Source organism: Epinephelus moara, chromosome 17, assembly GCF_006386435.1.
Source record: "Epinephelus moara isolate mb chromosome 17, YSFRI_EMoa_1.0, whole genome shotgun sequence".
Classification (NCBI taxonomy): Eukaryota; Metazoa; Chordata; class Actinopteri; order Perciformes; family Serranidae; genus Epinephelus; species Epinephelus moara.
In genome coordinates this window covers 18,734,935-18,755,583 of record NC_065522.1, presented here as the reverse complement: position 1 = coordinate 18,755,583, position 20,649 = coordinate 18,734,935, and the positions used below count along the sequence as shown (strand labels likewise).

General features: G+C 42.8%; 1 protein-coding gene across 3 annotated transcripts in view; it reads left to right on the top strand.

Annotated features, from left to right (window-relative positions):
* Window positions 1–9,896: 9,896 nt before the first annotated feature.
* The window catches only part of kiaa0232 (KIAA0232 ortholog), a 15,817-nt gene continuing 5,064 nt past the window's right edge, over window positions 9,897–20,649 (top strand). The window contains exons 1-7 of one of the 3 annotated variants that reach the window (XM_050068098.1): window positions 9,897–10,482; window positions 12,681–13,249; window positions 13,715–13,855; window positions 15,669–15,738; window positions 15,844–15,928; window positions 16,078–19,465; window positions 19,651–19,759. In XM_050068098.1, coding sequence (XP_049924055.1) covers window positions 13,013–13,249; window positions 13,715–13,855; window positions 15,669–15,738; window positions 15,844–15,928; window positions 16,078–19,465; window positions 19,651–19,759 — 4,030 coding nt within the window. In that variant the 5' untranslated portion in view covers window positions 9,897–10,482; window positions 12,681–13,012. The other 2 variants (XM_050068099.1, XM_050068100.1) reach the window with 2 other exon arrangements.

Sequence of the window (20,649 nt, the reverse complement as noted above, 5' to 3'; positions counted from 1 at the left end):
ATGAATTAAATCATATTTCTGCATTTCTGCAAATGAAAATATGGATACATTTACTTTATACTGGTTTCAGGTCCTTTGAATCTCCTGGAAAGTGTCCTGTCTGTGAAGCAGGCTCTGTTCTAAGAGAGAAGAAAAAGTAACAAAATTGCCCGAGCTATGTTTGATTGGGAGCACTTTGTAAACCCATTGAAACAGCTATCAGTAATCATTCATTAGTGCAGAAGTGCAGACAGCAGACAGGTTAACAGAGGGCGGAGAGGCCATGCTATTTGCATTGAGAGCACATTCATGCCTGTACTGTGCTGATAACAGGCTCACTGTGGATAGACTGTGGCCGAATGATGTAATCCACATTTCCCTGCTTTTACAGCCGCTTGCCTGTGACGTAAAGCAAAACAATGTTTGTGCACTGTCCTGGATGCAAACAGGCCTGCTCTCTGTCTTGTGCTCTTATTCACTCAGTCAGTCAGTCACTCAGACACAAAGCGAAACACATGACAAAGAGACTTTGTCCTTCGTTATCGTCAGCAGCCTATAGAAAGGTCCTTCAGCATGGACACATTTACACATTGTCAGAGCTATCATGGCCTTACATCACCGTCAGCCAGCACGTATCTGAACTCATCCAAAGCCATTAGCACCCACAGAAATCCTGCAATGCTCCCAATGCCCTCAGGTTTTCTCTCACAGCATGAGGTTTGACATGAGCTGTGAAATATAAAAATCAGTAGTGCAGATCCCTGGACATCCAGGGTTTAGCTCATAATTGAAACAACCATAAACCGGTTCTCCTACCTCATCAAATGGTGACAGTCAGCATTTGTTTGAACTGCACTGTTTTACAATACAAAATAGGTAAATGTCATGGGCGTATTATGAGACAACAGGGCCCTGGGCACAGCTATGCATAAGACCCCACCACCTGACCATGGAGGCAAGACACACACAGTACGTTTGCACGCAGTAGTCGAGCTAAGCTCATAGCTCGGCTAATCAGTCAAGTCAGACTTCTCGTGTTGTCTGAGTATACATGCAGAACAGAAAATAGAATTTCTGACCAAGTATGTCGGACTGCGCCTTGTTAGGCGGCGCTGTGTCCTTTTTAATATAGTGCGAATTGAACTAGTTCTGGTTGACCCGAAGAGGAAGCTAACGATGAATGAAGATGGCGGAGATGGATGTTGCTGTGGCTCTGTTTCCTCATTCCTCCAGAAGTGCATCTTCTTTTTCTCAGTCGCCATGGTGTCTGTTTCTCCGGGAGTTACTGCACTGATACTGAACTGCTGCTAAGTCATCTCCTTTTTCCGGGTGAAAGCCCGCGAAAGAAAAAGTGGTGCATGCGCAGAACGCCGAGTCCGACTCCAGTCGGACTAAGTGGATACATGCAGCAATAATCCGATTTTCAATCGAATTATCTAGGTGTGTTAGTTGAGCTATGGATAGTCCAATTCCAGTCGGACTAGGCTGTTTACATGCATTTAAAAGTCCGGTTTCAGTTGGACTAAGCCAATAATTTGATTTTCTCAAGCTGCATGTTTCTTTTTCGTTGTTGTTGTTGTTTTGCGTTTTTGTCGTCGTTATACATTGTTTTGTGGTTTGTGTGTTACAGTGGTGTAGTGGTAGTTGATGAGGTGGGTGTACTGCTAAGTACATAGGTAGGTTACCGATAAGGAAGTAGGCATACTCTCCTATATATTACAATAGCTTTTTAGCTGATTGGTGGGTATACTGTAACTGGATAGAAAAAGAAATGGGTATACCATGTATACCTGAGTATAACCTCCACTACACCACTGGTGTGTCGTGTGGTTGTTTTGTGTCTCTGAATGTATTTTGAGTCTTTTGTGTCTCTTTGAAATTCATTTGAGTCTTTTTGGGTTGTTTTGTGTCTCTTTGTAGTTATTTTGAGTCTCTTCCTGGTCTGTATGTGTTAATTTGAGTGACATTTTGCAGATGAACGAGGACCCCTGGGCCTGTGCTCGGTAGCCCATTCAGTAATCCATCTATTGATAATGGAGTGGTACAAAAATGAGCCATAAAACCCAGCAATGAGTTAGCATTTTTGCACTCCCGCTTCCATCATCTTAAGGTCAATGGGTTTTTGGTTAGATGCCTGAAAAAAAGGGCTGTGGTTAACACAAGCTTAAGACTTTAATTTTTTGTTCTTTGACATAAAATACATCAGAAAATATCCCAGTCTTTAAAAAGATGGTCGCTAACAAATGGCTAAATTACACCACAGAACATCATCACACTGAACACGCCTTAATAGCCTTGTTGTGGTGGCGATATTAAGTCATGCGACCATAGTGTAGTTCATTTATAGCCCAATGTTAGCTTTTTACTTCTGATGATTGCATTTACGCTAAATAAAATGGGCAAAAAACATCATCCCTGCAGCACTCTATGTTAGCTGTTAATCCTAATACAATGTTTCAACTTTTTAAATGCTGATTTAAGAGCATCAGGTTTTGTTGTGTAATTATAGGCAGAAACCAACAACCCTCAACCATCAGACTGGTTGATCTGTATCGGCTGACCCACTGATTGATCTCTCTGCTGGAGTAATGATTGAGTCACAGGGCAAATCAGTCTCTTTAGATCACTCTACTGAACAAAGACAAAGAAGATCATATATGTTTACCACTGTTGTTGACCTTATACACGAATGTAGACGAAATATCTGTCAGGCTGGAAACCATACCTACTGCAGAAAGAACTCAGTGACCTTCTGTAGAGGTATGTACTGCTGCTGCTGCTGCTGCTGCTGCTGCTGCCAATGCTGGAACAAACTGTACTGCTGGTTACACATGTCACAGAAAGATAGAAACTAAGTGATTTCTAATTAGCATTGCAGCATCTGAATTAAGACCACAAAGGGGTGAAAGAGATGTTGTTGTTCAGAATTATGTGACACTCATGTGAAACAGAGGCAGAAAACACACTATGTACTCTCTACCACAGACACTGGTAGTACATAAGTGAAGAACTGCAAAGGAATGCATTGAAAGCAACAACTGGATCAACTCTTTAACATTATAGAAATTAAAATTAATCTCCAATCACATAACTGCACCCTTTTGCTTCTCAATGTTTTAATGTGTCAGCTCTTGGTAAAAGTTTGCATGTTTAACTTTGCAAGACACAGCATGGCTACAGTAACAAGTAATAAAAAGAGGAGGGGAGTAGATTGACTACAGGTAAATACATACACGTACAGTATTTATTATGTTCAGAAGAGTCGATCTGCAGGGTTTTTTTTTTATCTCTCTGAATGGCCTGAGGTAAGGTATGGTATACTGGCCGAGTGCCAGTGGAGGCATTGCGCAACTGTGAGCACAGGAAACAAAACATCACTCAGGCAGGCAAGTCACTGTTACATCAGTCTGTGTGAGAGCGCATACAAGTGCATATATGCAATCAGGCACACAGACAGCGTCCAGACAGAGCGCACAGTGGTAAACAGCTTTGGAGACAAGAAAGAGGAAGCAAAGTCATATGGCTTTGTTTGGGGCGGGATTAGTTTCCTTCCCAAAGATCCTGATTGGTCACTTTGATTAATGCTTCAAGCTGCAACTGGCTTCCTCATAGGCAAGTATTTAAATTCTGTAAAAGGATTAGTGTCAGAGAAGTGTGTCAACTTAATGGGAGGCGAGAATTGTTTGCCCTTTGTCGCACATGCAGGACCAGTCCCTATGATGAAGTTATGACAGTTACAAAAGATCATCTAGATAACATATGATTAACTGTTATTTTCCAGTTGTTAGTTACAAAATTATCTTATATTTAACACATCTCAGAAAGACTACCATAGAGCCACTGCAACCCCCCTCCCCCCTTTCTCTACCAAACTTAGCACATGAGCGGGTTTTTAAACAAAGGAAAACCTGCTAAAAATAGGCTCCTGTCCCATTGTCAGTAGACTATAGCCGTGCACATGGCTTTGCTGCAGACAAGCATGCCTCTCTGTTTGTTTTTACTGGTGAGTCACGTTTGATGTCCCAGCTGTAAAACTGGTTTGTACACAGTAGAAAGCAGCATGTAGGCCAGTGAAAATGTTGTGATGGTTACTTCTTTTTATATATCACTTACTATGTCAGTCTCCCTTTCAAACTTGTTGCCGACTAATTTGGAACAGCGTTTGAGCTCTGCTTGTGCAAAGATGGAGGGTATTTTGTTCCACTAAAGAAACTAAAATTAACGTGTTCACCCAGGTGTTGTATTTCCATTACTGCTAATCAGAGCTGATAAAATACTGCACAGTCATTTGACCCAGGTATAAATGCTGATTAAAACCTTTCCCATTTCACACAAAAGCCAAATGTTGGTGGGTGTTATGAGGATCTTTGTGCAGCGGGTAAGGAGTAATGGTAGCCATTACAGGTTGAAACCAGCTTTGTATCTTAACAATAGCTGATTGAAACCAGCTATTGTTTAGATAAAAAATCTGGTTGAATATCCAAAAAGTATCCATTAAACTGTTCACCAGAATGACAACCTGTTAGAGGAAGCTGTTCTTCCTTGTTTTGCATACAGTGTTCTGTAGTGGCTACCAGTTGTTGGAGCAGGTTGGGTGCAGGGTGTGATGATCTGCAGTGATGCTACCTGCCCGTTTCCTGACTCCGGAGGTATGTGTGGGGGAAGCTGTCACCAATGATTTTCTCTGCAGTCCTGACTGTCCATTGTAGTTTGTTCCTGTCCTGTTTGGTGGCCGATCCAAACCACTCAGTGACTGACGTGCAGAGAACAGACTGGGATATTGCACTGTAGAACTGGATCAGCAGCTCCTGGGGCAGATTGTACTTCCTGAGCTGTTGCAGGAGGTACATCCTCTGCTGGACATTTTTCCTGATGGTGTGGATGTTGGAAGTCCACTTAAGGTCCTGAGAGATGGTGGCTCCCTAAATCTGAAGGTTTCCACATCAGATACAATGTTGTTTAGTCCCAAAGTCCACTTTCATCACCAGTGTTTTTAGACCATTAAACTCCAGGCTGTTCTGACTGCACCAAAAGGCCAGCTGTTCAACCACCTGTCTGTATGCAGACTAATCACCGTCCCAGATGAGGCTGATGACCAGTCTGTCATCTGCAAGTCTCAGGAGTTTAACGGACTCGTTCCTGAGGTGCACTTGTTGGTGTACAGGGAGAACAGCAGTAGAGAACAGTCATTCCTAGGGAACACCAGCTTCAACTGTTGAATGTGAATTTACCCAGCCTCACCTGCTGCCTCCGGTCTGTCAGGAAGTTTGTGATTCACTAGTCTAGTATAGCCAGACACATCTCCACAGCACTGTGTCAGTGCTGAACAAAGGTCTAGAAGCACCCATTATCATTCCGATATAGGACGGAAAATACTATGGGTTGTTTATATTTTTCTATATCAATCACAATCATCTTGGGTGGTGCTAAGCCCAGGATGCAGGGATGATGCCGTTGCAAAATGGTAGCATGTAGATAGACGAAGGGGAGGAAAATGCCCGCAAAAGGCAGGCTTATACCAAGAGTCTACATCCAGTGAGTCAGACTAGTGGTCCACTGACAGGTGGGGGTTAGCATAGTGAGCTGAGTGAGTTTGGTGTAAAGGATGTCTGGAATGATGAGGTTTAACACCAACATGAAATCCACAAAGGATCCTCGTGTATATCCATGTGGAGTCAAGGTGTTGCAGGATGTAGTGTAGTCCCATGATAACTGTGTCATCCACTGACCTGTTTGCCTGGTAGGTTAACAACAGCAGGTCCAGCAGGGGTCCTGTGATGTCCTTCTGGTCAACTCCAGCCTCTCAAAGAATTTCATGACCACAGATGTCACGGTAATAGGCGTGTGTTTATCAATCCTGTGATGGTGGTTTTCTTGGGGAATGGGATGATAGTGGAGCATCTGAGGCAGGAGGGGACTTCACACAGCTCCAGTGATCTGTTGAAGATCTATGGGAGGATGAGGGTCACCTGCTCAGCACAGACTTTTAGACAAGAGAGTGACACGCCATTTGGGCCTGAGGCCTACCTAATCTTCTGTCTCTGAAAGAGCTGGCACATGTCCTCCTTACAGATCCTGAGTGCAGGTGGGGGGTCAGTAGGGAGGGGTGAGGGGGTGGCAGGGGATGCAGATGGTTGACTGCTGTCTGAGAAGGAGTGGGTGAGGGGTGTGAAAGTGGGTGAATCAAACCTGCAACAAAACCCATTCAGGTTGCCAGTTAATGGGTCTCCGAAGTGTGGGGGGATGGTTTTCTGTAACCAGTGATGTCCTGCAGGCCTCTTCACACTGATGTCAGGTCATTTGCTGAAAACCTGTTTTTCAGAGTAGTCTGTCCCCACTTCTGTAGGCCTCCACCCTGGTATGACAAACTTTCCAATGTTTTACAAAGGTTTTGTAATGGACAGTAGTTACAAAATATTTACACCAACAAACGACTAGATGTAACTGTTAAGCAGCCAACTGAGCAGGATATTTTCATGCACTGTTCATGTGTATACTTAGGAAACGTAATACATCAGAATTTGTGTATAACCATTGTAATCATGAGCCAGTAATTAGAATATACCCCACATAATTGGGAAGGCTGCAATCACATGACAAATGCACTGATTGGAATAAAGAAGGAAGTAGTATAAAGACTGAAAGTCTGAGTATGTCGGAAAGTAGTGGTGGTCTATGGGTCAAACAACCACAGGACTTTCCCCAGGAGCTGTTACCGCTGTTCATGTCCAATGTGAAACCAAGTGAACTTTAAGTTATTTAAAGGCAAATCATCATTATGTTTCTTTTCCTAAACTGCATAACTTTACTCCACTTTAGTACCAAACGAAATGATGCCATTTATGGTATCGTTGTATAAGGATACACTGAACTGAGCTTGATTTCATATCCAAATGTTTAGGAGGTTTTGACCGTGAGCCGAATTATCCACAGAGGTATCTTCCTCTTTAAAACAAATGGACCAGGTGATTTAAATCACTAAAAACACCAAATGAAGCAGTTTCCCTTAACTCATAAGTGTTTGTGCGATGCTGTTTGGCATGTAAGAGCCGGGCTGTTAGCCAAGCCACCTACTTACGTGTGCTCACATTTACTCTGATAAAGTAAGATCCAGATGTTCAGGAGGTTTTTAACGAGAGCTAAATTATCTGTAACAACAAAAAGACCAGGTGTTTAAAACCGATAAAAATACTGAATAAAGCAGTTTCACTTCAAAATAATTGGGTTTTTCCATGCTGCTTGTCACAAGGGGGCTTCTAACTATAGTGGCCACGAAAATGCAAATGTCCCTATCTAGAGCCAGTGTTTGGTTTGTCCATTGTGGGACATGGTGGTGCAACATGCCGATCTCTCTGGATGAGGACCTGCTTCCTATGTAGATATTTACAGCTCATTCTAAGGTAATAAAAACACAATTCCTGTTTTCAAGTGATTGTACGCTAATTATGTTCAATTTCTGCCAATATACCCCCCTAAATCCTACACATTGGACCTTTAAACTGATTCTGATGAGGCACTTTGATTAAATTACATCATCCTTAGTCACTGCAGGTGTGTCCCAGATTAATCTACTTCAAAAGCCCACACATGTCCTGAAGTGAAGCCCGCACAAGTTGCTTTTTGAACTGTCTCATATTCAGACTGATGTTAATTAGCCCTTAGGGACAAAACCTAAACAGAAAATTAACAAATGTCAGCTCTGATTGTATGAAAATACTTATGAGGTTGTGTAAGGACACAGAGACAATGTAAACAAGTCAGTGTGTACAGTATAACACATGTCTATGGTTATCTAACTTGTGAGCTGTGACTAATAAAAGATTTACCTCAGTGACCCACCCTGCAGATGATAACCAGCTTCACCTCAGACAGCACTGTGAACTCCCTGTTAAGGTGGAAAGCAAAACCAAAGCTTTGTGGGACTCGTTTGTCTTTCTCAACCTCGCAGTGAAATCACCCAGAGGCCTCTGACCCCACCCCTTCCCCCAATCTCCCTAACCCCCTTCCTGGGAGAGGATTATTGGGCATCTTTTAACTGTGCCATCTGCTCCAAATTGACTTTCAGTTAACACTGGCAAGTGAGAAAGCTGTCAGTGCAAAGAGCATAGGCAGATTTATACATTGCTCTGCAAATGTTAAGTTGTTGCATGTCACTGTGCTCGTTGCTGAGGTTCAGATGCATTTTTATCAGTGGCAGGATGATGGTGAAAAGCCACACAACTTCCTCATCGATCAGGTTTCAGTGTTGCAGGATGTCAATTTGTGTTTGGCCTTTGGTTGCAGCACTCTGGCTTCAGATGCAGATCAAAAGCAGTTCAATATTAGTCTGCTAACTTGCCCTGAGGGACCCTGGGAACTGTAGTAAACGCACACATATTGCCTCTATACCATGTCAGCTGGTAGAGATATAATCTGTCTCACGCACACTTGTGTACACGCCCCTCACACACACTTCTACACATCCGTGCTTTTGTTTTTCCTCTCATTTGCACATGCACAAACTCTACACACTCATGTCCTGAACTCTTTTGCTCTCCCTCCACACACTCTCACACCACATACACCATGGTAATTAAAGACGCAATGAAGCACAGGAGAGTGCGTTTCTGTTGGTGTGTGTGTGAGTGTGTGTGTGAGTGTAGTAGTGGCAAGAGTGCAGATGGTCAATAGGCCTGGATTCATCTCATCCCAGAGGTCATAACCCCAGGGGCCAGAGGGCACATGAAGTGTGCCACACTATGGACCCTTGATTGGGGGCAGGTGGTCAGTCTAACAAATAAGCACCACCCCAAACACACACACACACACACACACACACACACACACACACACTAATGGTCACCTAGAGGCTCTGAGGGGCAGAAAATTGTTGCTGGCTGCAGGATCTCACTGTACAACTTCTGGTTACGTTTGTGCAGAACTCAGAGTTATAGTCAAACAAATGGCAAAGTTGCAAATAAATGTAACTTCTGTTCTGGTTTAATTTATACATTTGTTGGCTATGTTGATGAGGCGTGTAGTCAGTGTAATAATTATCACCTCAACTTCAACCAGAATAATTCTGTGGTCCAATTTTGTCTTTTCCAAAAATTCCAGAAATGTTCAAAAATTAGATCATTTTCATCTGCTGAGAGTTTAGAAACAGTAATTCGTGCATTTATGTCATCCTGGTTAGATAACTGCAGTGCACACTTGTCATGCCTCACACAAGCAACCGGACCCATAACAGGTCCAACAGGAGAGAACCCATCACACCAGTTTTAAAATCACTTCATTGGCTCCTGATGATGTAGGTTTCTTTTCGACTTTGGGGGCCACACATATGAAACGGGGATTAAGGGGATCTTCCGCCAAAAAACTATGAGCATCAAACACTTAATTTCCTGCATTCTGGTGATTTTTTTTATTGCACCACTTTGTGCCTTTTCTGCATCAATTTATGGTGAAAATGTCTTACATTTTGCAAATTTACATAATCACATGATCCCATGCATTTCACCCCCATCCCCCAAAAATATCTTAGCAATTTAAAAAATTTAATATTAATTTTTAACATTCTATGACACTCTGTAACACACAATTTTAGACTTGTGTTTTTAAAAAAACAATTTTACTGCTGTTTTAGGTTTAGAATCAGAAATTGGTTTTTAAATAAGTAAGTTTTCACATAAATCATATTTTTGTTATTTTTTTGTTGAATTGATCATAAGGTTTTTTTGATTTTCTTTATTCTTTATTTACTGTTATATTCTTGTCTTTTAATTGTAACTTGTTTTAAAAAAACGCTGTATACATGAATATGTTATCATTATATTATTATTTTTACATAACTCATAAGTAACATTATATAGAAAAAGTACATTAAAAGTAAATAATAATGGCACAATAAATAAACAATTCTGATTAACTTTAAGCATGTTGCATTGTAGCCTATATTGTGCCAATAGACATAAGTAGTTATTTGTGTTTGTATGTTTTTACTTTTCACAGATTCCTCAAATATATACCCAAGAGAGAGGATTTAATCGCTAATCTAATTTTCAAAGCCGAGTTTAATCTGGTCAGAGTCATTCATCATTTGACTTTACTGCGAGTACAAATGATAAGAGTACTAGTTGGGCTTCTGATGCAATACCCTAGCGGAGGAATCAAATCTATACGAATAGGACGGCAGAGGTTTGCCTTGTTGCTTGGATACGAACGCGGAGGGTGGCGCGTTCAGGAGTCCCTCTCTTGAATGAAACTGGATTTCTGATCGCGGACATTGTGGTTCTACTTATTAAGTGTCATCGAGGAATGACCTTCCTCCTGCTTGAGCCGTAATGTCGCCGGTTTCCTTGACGCTGTTGAAGAAGCACTGGATCTGAAAACAGCGCCATTTCTGTCGGCGTCCATGATACGCGATGCTACCGCAGCGGATTCCAGAGCTCGAGCTCGGAACGGCAGCGGGAGAGAAATAGCCGCTCCCCTTTCGCTGCTCCTCTTTACTTCAGCCCACGGCAGGTAGGTAAACCAGCGAACCGGCTCACGGTCCTCTTGTCTCACTGTGGTGTTTTTGTCTCCATTCCGTGTTTCGTGTTTAGTCAGTTTACTCTTTCGCTGTGTGACGATATGGCGTACATTTTGAAGGGAAAACGTCTGACAGTCCTCTGGTAGCCTACCGGGGCAGCTGCTCCTCCTCCCCCTCGGTCACAACAACAAGCGTACGTGAAAGCTAACGCTAGCTAACGTTTGTTTCAGTTTGAACCGGACATTTCTGCAATACTGTATTGACTTTTGGCCATTTTGTGTGTTTCGTTTCCGACTGAGAGTTTAGACTTGGCCTAACGTTAGCGTGTCGAGAGCTAACTATTAAATGGAGAACCGTCAGGGCTCTAATGTCACAGTAAAGCGGCAGCCTCCGTTCACCTGCCTGACATAACGCTAACAAACTAACGTTAGTCCTCGCGGGGACGGGCAAACATGGTAGTTACCGTTAAATTAATTAGACTGCAATGTAACTTAGCCGGATACATGTTGGGTCTACGCAAATAATATTAACCTGCCTAGTGACAGAGGACTAGCAGCTCTCGCCAGCTAACTTGGCTAACTTAGCTCATTAGCTAACGTTAAAGGTCGGTGGTGCAGCTAACCTTGCCATTTGACTTGCACAGTGACGCTAGCTAACCGATGTTAATGCCACAAGCCAGCACATCGACAGTGGTCATTCAGCCGTCACAAAATCACAGATTCTGTGCCATATTTTCATACCAACAACATTAGTAACGTTAATGTTATTCGATCTTACGTAGTCTGTCATTCCCGGCTGTTATGTAGTTGCATTGCCGCACTCGTTAGCCCAGCAATGTAAGTTGACGTTAATGTCACTAAACCAAACATGTTTGCTCAACCTTACAATACACCTTAAGTAAAGTAGGTTGTTCGCTAGTTAATACTGCTCAAGTGGTATTAGTATGTTCCTTCCCATGTCAGAGAAGCTGCCCTAAGTAATGGATTGTAGGATAAAGTTGGTATGTGGGCAGTGCAGTCAGGAGCTAGCTGCCGGGGCTAATGTGCATACAAGAAACAGCTGGGTTGTCGACACTGGTCAGCCATATTTAGCATTTATCGATGTGGCTAGCTAACCGTTCAGCTGCTGTCCATCTGTATTGTTTCACTGACAACGTTATTCTACGAAAGAGTGATGGCTACTTAAGTAGTATGGTTGCATAAGCTACTGCAAAACCTATATTGCCCTTTAGCCGCCTGCCTCTAATGACTAAGATATAATATGCCACTGTTGAGTGACGACCGGGCCAGCCAATCAAATCGGCGCAGCCTCCATTTGCTCTTCACGTCGGTCCCCTAATCCGCTGCTGCCATATGAAACACATGCACTTGACAGCAAGTGTTGTCCTGCCCGTTGCCCACACAGTTTTACTCAACTGCTGGAGTTAGCGCGTTGTTGTTGTTCTGTCATGGGCACTAATCCCGGACATATTTGGATGTATTACTCACAATTGAAAATATGTAGCTATTGTTTTTTTGTGATTGTAATGAAGGGAGTGATTGGCAAAGTAGTGCTTCTTGTTTTAGGAGTATTTCAAAGCCTTGCTGTCATCCAGGTGTTTTGAAATGACGTGGTCATAACCACTTCTCCTGTTACTTAGTTCTTGTTTCACATTGCATTTATTTAACAGGAGGGTCATTACACTTGAATATCTGATGTTAGAGATCAATTTACATGAATGTGAGAGGTAGTGAGTGTGCTGTATTTTGAGGAAAATGCACATCACATCGTTAACTTTCACTTTAAAGAGGGCTTACTAACATAATGTATCATGATTGTGACTGTCTGCATTATTTAAGGAGCTCATGCTCTCTTAGGAGCCCATTAGCTTGTTGGTAATCAAGGCTATGAACAGTCAGGCTACACCCTTTGGGAGAAGGAACACAATTTATATGCTGTGGTAGAATAGGCCATAATATTTGTCTTCCTGTTCCTTCCCTCTTATTAAAGAATATCACTTTTTATTCTGAAAACAGTGACCTCATCCCTCCATTCATTTTTAAAAAATGTAAATAGGTCTTTACTCTTGCTGTTTGGCAGTGGGTGGGGCTATGGATAAGTCTGTTGACTATATCTTTGTTTTTTCAAATGCTTACATTGAACATTGAAAATATTTCAGTGAACCTAATGCATGTTTGCTTTTTTTTTTCAGGTTGTGCCGGTGAAGTAAGACATAGCCCCAAAATGGCCCCCTCCTACTGAGACGCAAACACGTCTTGTGTTTTGCTCAGCAGCTGAGATCTATCAGCAGCATAAGCCATGCCTGACGAGTAAAATTCCCTTTTTGCTCAAAGCAATAAAAAAAAAAAAAACCCTACATGCCACCCCATGTAGAGACCCTTCAGTGCGTCCTGCTGGAGTGACTGTCCCCTCTTCCCAAGGTTCTGCCTCGTCCTCTCTCAGTACCCTTCTCCACCGACCACCCTACAGTAACTTCCCATCACAATGCTGCTCCATCTGAGAATGGCCAACACCTGAGGTCCCATGCGTCCAGTGAGCACCGATTCAGACGGTCCTGCTCCTCCTGAAAACCTCTCTTGCCCCTTCCCCCTCGTGGGCCCCCTGCCTGCCTCAGAGATGTCCCTGCTCCAGTCGCTGGGTCCAGTACAAAGCTGGCTTGGCCAGGAGCTTGAGAAGTGCGGGATTGATGCCATGATATACACCCGCTACGTCCTCAGCCTTCTCCTGCATGACAGTTACGACTATGACTTGCAGGATCAGGTGGGCTTTCACAACCATAAAAACATTTCTAATAAAGTCAAACAACTTAGAAAATTATTGTTTTTCTTTGTTTGTGTTTTGCATTGTCACATGAGTGGGCAGGGGGCTTTATTCAGAAAGGGAAGTTAGTGTGTGAAATGATTATAATGGCCTCGTTAGAGGAAGACATCAATTTGCCAGGAGAGGTTAACAATGGGGCTTTTCTTTCACATCAGGGCGCTTGTACCACTGACTAATTCCTCCTTTGATTTCTGTCATTTAGCATTACATTTATTTCTATAAATTTTGATGTGTTTTTGTGCAAATTGTTATAGTATGTAAGCCTGCGTAGAAATGTTAAAACACATTTATTATAGTATTGATGTATACCAAATGTTTAAAAAAGCACAGAAAGATCCTTTCTTTTTCTGTGTTAAATTGTATTTTGTCCTTTGTGACTGACATTTCTCGGTTTGTGTCTGAAAGGAAAATGACATCTTCTTGGGCTGGGAGAAGGGAACTGGGAAGAAATGGGGCAAGAGTAAGAAGAAAGGAGGGACCGACCTGAGTCTTGAGGAAATGAAGAAGCAAGCTGCTGTGCAATGCCTCCGCTCTGCATCTGATGAAGTAAGCATCATCATCATTCAGCCGTACTGTTGAAATCCTGTGATTCTCATGATGTTTACGAGGAGTGGAGTTCATCAAAGTATAGTTAATTTTTCTGTAGTGTAAAATAATCATTCATTTGAATCAGTTTAGCTTTAGATGATTGCAAGCAAGTCTTAACTCATGCATCAAAGCAGGAACTGTTTGACCTGCCTCGTCTTATATGAAACTTTTGAATGAAAAGCATTCTTAATACAGAAGGCATGTCAGGAATTTGTCACAGTAGTATTCCTTGTTGTTTGTTAAGGTGCAGTCATGCAGATATTAATTGCATAAATCACGGTGAATAGACACTGAATAAAGCCATGTCAATGTGGGAAGCTAAAGCATTAAACAAGGAGATCTTCACTGGAAATGCATCGTCACCTCATTTGCCTGGATGGCCACACCTTTACTTAGTGTTCATTGGAAAGGTTATGTGAGGGTCAGTAGTTTAAAGTTGTTACTTGACATTGATGTTATCCTCACTTTAAATGCATGACCCTCAAAGGATTATATTTTGCGTGTATGCATATATCTCAGAAGTGTATTCATTTTATTCCATACATTTGTGTGACTGAAAAAGCTGCAGAGAGATTTCCTGACATTTTTTTCAGTGGCCAGCAGTAGTAAGGGAGGTGTGATTTAGTGAAGAATGACACAACATAAAGCTGGAGGGAGGGTAGGGGGAAGGGTCTGCAAGGCAAGAGGAGGAGTGTTGAGCTCTTCTCTGGGGACTGGATTCTGCAGTCTATTTTTTAACCAGCACACGCTGCACAGGATTGCAGCAGTGAGCAGCGGAGTCGGTCGGCTGTCAGCTGACCGGCATTAGCACAATGATGCAAGAGGAAACACAGGGCAGGAGAAAACTTTGCTTTGCTTTTCATGAGGTGGCATGGTAAGGAATATTATTTTTGGAAGAGTGAGCCGGAAATGAGTGAGCTGAAGTGTCTGGCAGGACTGGTGCTGAGGAGCAGCAATGTTGTTTTTGTTTGAGGCCATTTGCTTTGACAGTGCTTACTTGGTCTAAGCGTGCGTTTGAACATTGTCTCGTTTAGTTCAAACTTGTGTTTGTTTTTTCATGCATCATTTTGCTCAATGTGAGAAGCAGTGTGCTAAACAGGATATGTAGTAAATGTTCAGTGTCTCTGAACATAGTGAGGCAATCACTTGGACTGTTGCTTAGCCCTCTTAGTTTTATTTTTTTGAAAGCATTTCTGCACCGTAGCTAAATATAGCACAGTCATGGCCGAGCATGCCTAAGCTCTCACAAGTCAGCTGGCTTGACTTGTGTCAACCCCATGCCTTTCATTTTTCTTTTGGGTCACATTAAGGGTCAGTGTAGCGTTTGCATTCTTATCTAAGGTCTGTCATGTTGTTCTGGAATTTGAAAAAGTTATGGTTCTTTTGTGTTCATATCATGGCTTGTTTTTGTGTCTTTTCTTTGTTTATCACAAATAACAAGACACATTCTGGGGTTGGTGCTCGCTTGAAATACATGGGCATGTTTTTGTTAAGTCAGCTGATCTGTACAATACAGTGTATCACTACTATGTAGTATCAGTAATATTCTACAGTGATGTGTAGATGTTCCTCAGTCATTCATGTGATATACTAAGATGTGCCATTTGATTGGATTTTTAGCAAAGTATTCAGACATGTAACATTTTTTTCGCTCACATTGCTGGGCACACAACAACACAAGTTTTTATTTGTCACATTCTAAAGTATATGAATGCATCATGTAATGGAACTGATATTGGTCATTCATAATATTTCTTTCTAATTTGTGCAGAACTCTGGAATTGAGAGCCTGGTTGAAGAGCTTTGCTCGAAACTAAAGGACATCCAAAACAAACAGAAAGGTATGGTTGATATCCTTTATTTTCAAATGTAGAACTTTCTGATTGAACAAAAAAGAAAGTTGAATTATAACTGGTCTTTTAAAATGTTCTCTTTTTTTCTTATAGAGGAAAAACAGATTCAAAAGAAATCTGATGGCTCTCAGTCTCCAGAGCGAGCTGAGTCCCCCTCTTCAAAGGACCAGGTGGAAATGTAAGCTACATCGTGGATATTGTGGATCTGTGACTATGTGTAGTTAGCAAAAGTGCATGCAGAACACACCCACATTCATTTGTTAATTTGAACTTGACTGCTATGAATGCATTTAAATCAAGTTCTCTCTGTGTCTGTTGTGATGGCAGGTATTATGAAGCCTTTCCTCCTTTGTCAGAGAAACCTGTTTGTCTCCAAGAGATCATGACGGTGTGGAACAAGGCTAAGGCCTGTGCATACTCAAGTTCATCATCCTCTGCAGCCCCACAGACCAGCACCGACACCTCTTCCCCAAAAGATTGCAACAGTGAAGGTGAGGCTGCAAAGGAGCGAAACCTCGAAGCATGTGGTACCATCACTACTGTGACCAACGAGAGAGGCCAGCAACGACGGAGCAAGAAGGAGAAAGAAAATCGATACCATGGTGGTGCAGCAGCAGAGGAGAAATCTACCGTCCACTCAAAGAGACAGACTAGACACAGATCGGAGGGCAAATACAGACCCAGATCCTGGTCTTCTGGCTCTAGTGAGGCGGGCTCAAGCTCAAGTGGGAACCAGGGTGACTTGAAATCATCCAGAAGCAAGGCAGTTAGAATAAGGCACAAATCCAGGGAGGCTGCAAAGAATAAGAGAATACGCAACAGCGGGCAGGTGAAGCTGCAGGTGAAGGTAATCGACAAAGAGGAGCGAAGAAACACAGGAGGGAGCAGTAGCAGCACCACTGGAGGCGCTGCCAAACAACCACAGCTTTACAAAAAGGGGAAGAGACCTCTGAAGGAGATTCGTAAAGATCCAGGCTGGAAGGAGGCAAAAGAGTCCGGAGTTGAGGCCCGAAACAAAAAGGAATACATGGAGGAGCCACTTTGGTACACTGAGCCCATCACAGAGTATTTTGTACCATTCAGCAGCAGACAAAGCAAGCTGGAAACAAAATATCGAAACAAGGTAGACTCTCCTGATGGCTTTGCTTTGTCAGCCGACATGGAGAGGCTGCCGGAGAGAATCCAGGGAATCTGCATTGCCAATGAGAGCTACCAGAGAGCATACCTAGCAGCAGGCTCGTTTGTGGATGGGCACTTTGTGGAAGGGCCTGGCGAAGCAGAAGATGAAACTGTTGAACTCACTGGGACCTCAAGCTGCCCTCAGCCAGAGGATAGTAGAGATTTAGATGACAAGCATCTGTCTGAATTCACTCACTTCTATGAAGTTGATATTTATCAATCCATATTGGATACTAGTGCCTCAGACTCTATACAAGAGAGTCGGATCTTAAGTATGATTCGACAAAAAAGCAAAGAGCAAAGAGACGTTGAGGCAGAATGTTGTTTAGTGTTAGATGGCCTTGAGCAGCAAGGGAAAAGTGCAATACGGGCAGACTCACAGGAAGCTTCGGGATCTGTTGGATTCTTAATGGAGGATCTTGAAAACATGGCTCAAGTGTGGGGATGTTATTCACCATCTACTTCAGAAGATATAGATGGAGAAAGCTTCGTAGGAGACTCTCCCATCCGGCTCTCCCCCCTTCTTGATAGTGTTTCGTTCACCCTGAGCAAACTATCTGGAAACCTGGAGGAGCCGCCTGTCCCCGAAGCCACCAGTGAACCATCTGGTTTGAACTCATCCTGCTTCTCTCTTTTTGAGCTGCAGTATGACAGCCCCACTTTTCCTTTTCCTCGCGACTCACTCTCTGTTGGTCATGAAAACAACACAGATTCTAGTAGCTGTCTCGACCCACATTCTAATAAACAGTCTCGTTTGCTAATATGGACCAAAAATAGTGCCTTTGACGAAACTGAACACTGTTCTAACCTTTCAACACGAACTTGCAGTCCGTGGTCACATTCAGAAGAGACTCGTTCAGACAACGAGCAAGGAAATGTTCCGACAGAGGATGCTGCTCAAATTGGCAACGAAGAGATTGATTGTATAATCCCTCCTCTCTCTGGTACATATCTGGAGGATGAAATCTTGGATTTTTTGCAAGAAGACTCTGGCCGTAAGTGTGAGGAGGTCAGCGTTAGTACAGCATCCAACCAGACCTTCACCAAAAAATCAAAATTGGAGTCCATTTGTGGTATTGCATTGGAAGAAGATGAGAGTAAACAGTACAGCACTGGCATGTTTTCGGACAACACAAACCAACACAGTGATGATTACAGCTCAGGGATAATAAAGGACATTTGGACTGCAATAGGAGATGACAAATCTGTAATGTCAAAGCAAGGAGCAGAAAAAACAAGCGAGGGGCTATTCTCTGATGAGTCAGGCGGTTACTGCTGCAGCTGTCTGGAAGTACAGGCAAAAGGAGTTCCAATTCAGGGACCCCAGAAAAAAGCAGTGCAGCGGTCAGAGTATCACCTTTGGGAAGGCAAGAAAGAAGAACAGGACTTAGCCAAAAACAAACTCTCCAAGGTGGATGGTGCAGGGGATTACATGACTCCGTCCAAGCCCTGGGACTTGAACTCTGACAAGGAGAGTACATCGTTCATCTTAGGAGGGGTGTATGGAGAGTTGAAGACACTAAGTGGTGATAAGAATTGGGCTGTTGTGCCGCCAAGTGACTCCCAAGATAGCCTGCTACAGTGCGCTGCTGCAGCTGCATCTGCATCTGCTTCCAGCTCAGATATGCTTACCATCACTGGCACAGATGTGTTCATGAACACTGGCAGCTGCTTTGCCCCTGGACACAGGCCCCTGTGGAGGCCTCTTGTGTCCTTTGGGCAGAGTGACCAGGCCATTAGAGGAGGTGGAGACGGATTGAATAAGGGATTTTCTTTCATCTTCCATGAAGATTTGCTCGGATCTTACGGAGGCTTGCATAGTGAGGAGCAAGGTTTAGAATACCCGTTTGCATCCTTCAACCTGAACAATCCCTTCTCTCAAGTCCTCCATGTTGAGTGTTCTTTTGAGCCTGAGGACATGGCTTCGTTTAGTCCAGGGTTCAAGCCCAAATCTATTCTTTGCTCAGACTCTGAGAATGAAGCCTTCCACCCACGAATATATGGCATCAACCGGACGCAGTACAGGGCCATTCGCATTTCCCCCAGGACTCATTTCCGACCAATATCGGCCTCAGAGTTATCTCCTGGTGGAGTGAGTGATTCAGAGGCTGAGACTGACAAAGAGGAGATGAGTTTTCCCGTCCTGGCACCGGTGGACGTCTTTGATGATCCTCAGGCAGATCTCAAACCTCTGGAGGAGGATGCAGAATGTGAGGGCCCTTATTACGGGAAGTCAGAACTGGAATCTGGTAAATTCTTACCCAGATTAAAGAAGTCTGGCATGGAGAAGAGTGCCCAGACCTCTCTGGATTCACAGGAGGGCTCCAGTACCCTCCTGCCAATTGCTGAGCAAGAGATTTGCTTAGACTGCAAAACGGCAGCAGCTGCATCAACTGCAGGTGGACAGACAGACGTCTCAGTCGGCAAGATTCAAAAGGAGGAATCTTCAGGAGAAAAGCAGTCCTGCTTATCTGCACCAGCAGGTCAGATCCCCAAGTATGGGATTGCTTATGACTTTGTTGGAGATGTGCCAGAGGTGAGGGTTTCCTAAAATTATCTCCTAATATGCATATGTAGTGCTAAAGAATTTGAACAGAAGTGTTGGCCTAAAGACATAGTGTTTCATAATTGGGCGTCAGCTGTAAAAATGGGTTCCACCTGTAATATCTCAGGCAGCGGTTTGCTGAAACAAACTAACCACTTCTCATTTGTCTTGTGTAGTTCCCTCTGTTGAACATAAGTGGACAGGGAGGAACTGGCAACCAGCAAGATGAGTGCTGGTGGCAGAACACACTCTGTTCCCCCCTTTTCCCTGGATCTCAGTGTACAGGTAAACTGGTTTTCAAAAACATACTTTGAATTTTTACCACTTTGTTCACGATACTTTCTGGCAACACATCAAACCAGTGACACTGCTGATTTTTTGTCATTGTTGGATTTAAATCACAGAGATGAAAGACATTTACAAATTTTTGTTTTAAGGGTTGAAGTCATAAGGTAACACACAACTTATTGAACTCTTTCCACCGGTCCAGAACTGCAACAAAATGTATTGTACATATATTTGCCAACACAGAGTAGTGGCTGAACAGTGGTCCTAAAATTGACAAATCTTGCTCCATGCATTGATCAATTCATTTAACCCTCTGCAGAAAATATTTTTGTAATTTGCACGGGGTGAGAAAAGTCTTAATTTCTTGTAACTTGTCAGCTGAGAGTTATTTAAATCTATCACTTCGATGTCTGTGGTAGCAAGTCTAGACACTGTTTAAAGGGATAGCTTGGATTTTTTTAAAATCAGGTTGTATGGGGCACTTATCCATAGTCAGTGTATTACTGGCAGTAGATGGGCAGGAGCGCCGACACAGAAGCAAGGCAGTGTACTGCTGTGGATGGGGGATAACAATGGAAAGCATTTTAGCCACCTGAAAAAAAACTATAATAGTTTAATTGTACGTATGTTTTCACGTAGCTGTTGGTCTACTGCTGCCTCGATCATTAAGTTAGTTTGTGTTATTGTGTAACTTTGGTGAATCCATACTAATTACTTTTTGCCCAAAGTTTTTCTCAATGGAGTCTGGCTTTGAAGAGAGCGATATTCCTGCTTCACTTCCCTGTCGGAAATTGTTGTCTTACAATAAATTAAAGCATATATATATATATATATATATATATATAAATATATATATATATATATATATATATATATATATGTATATA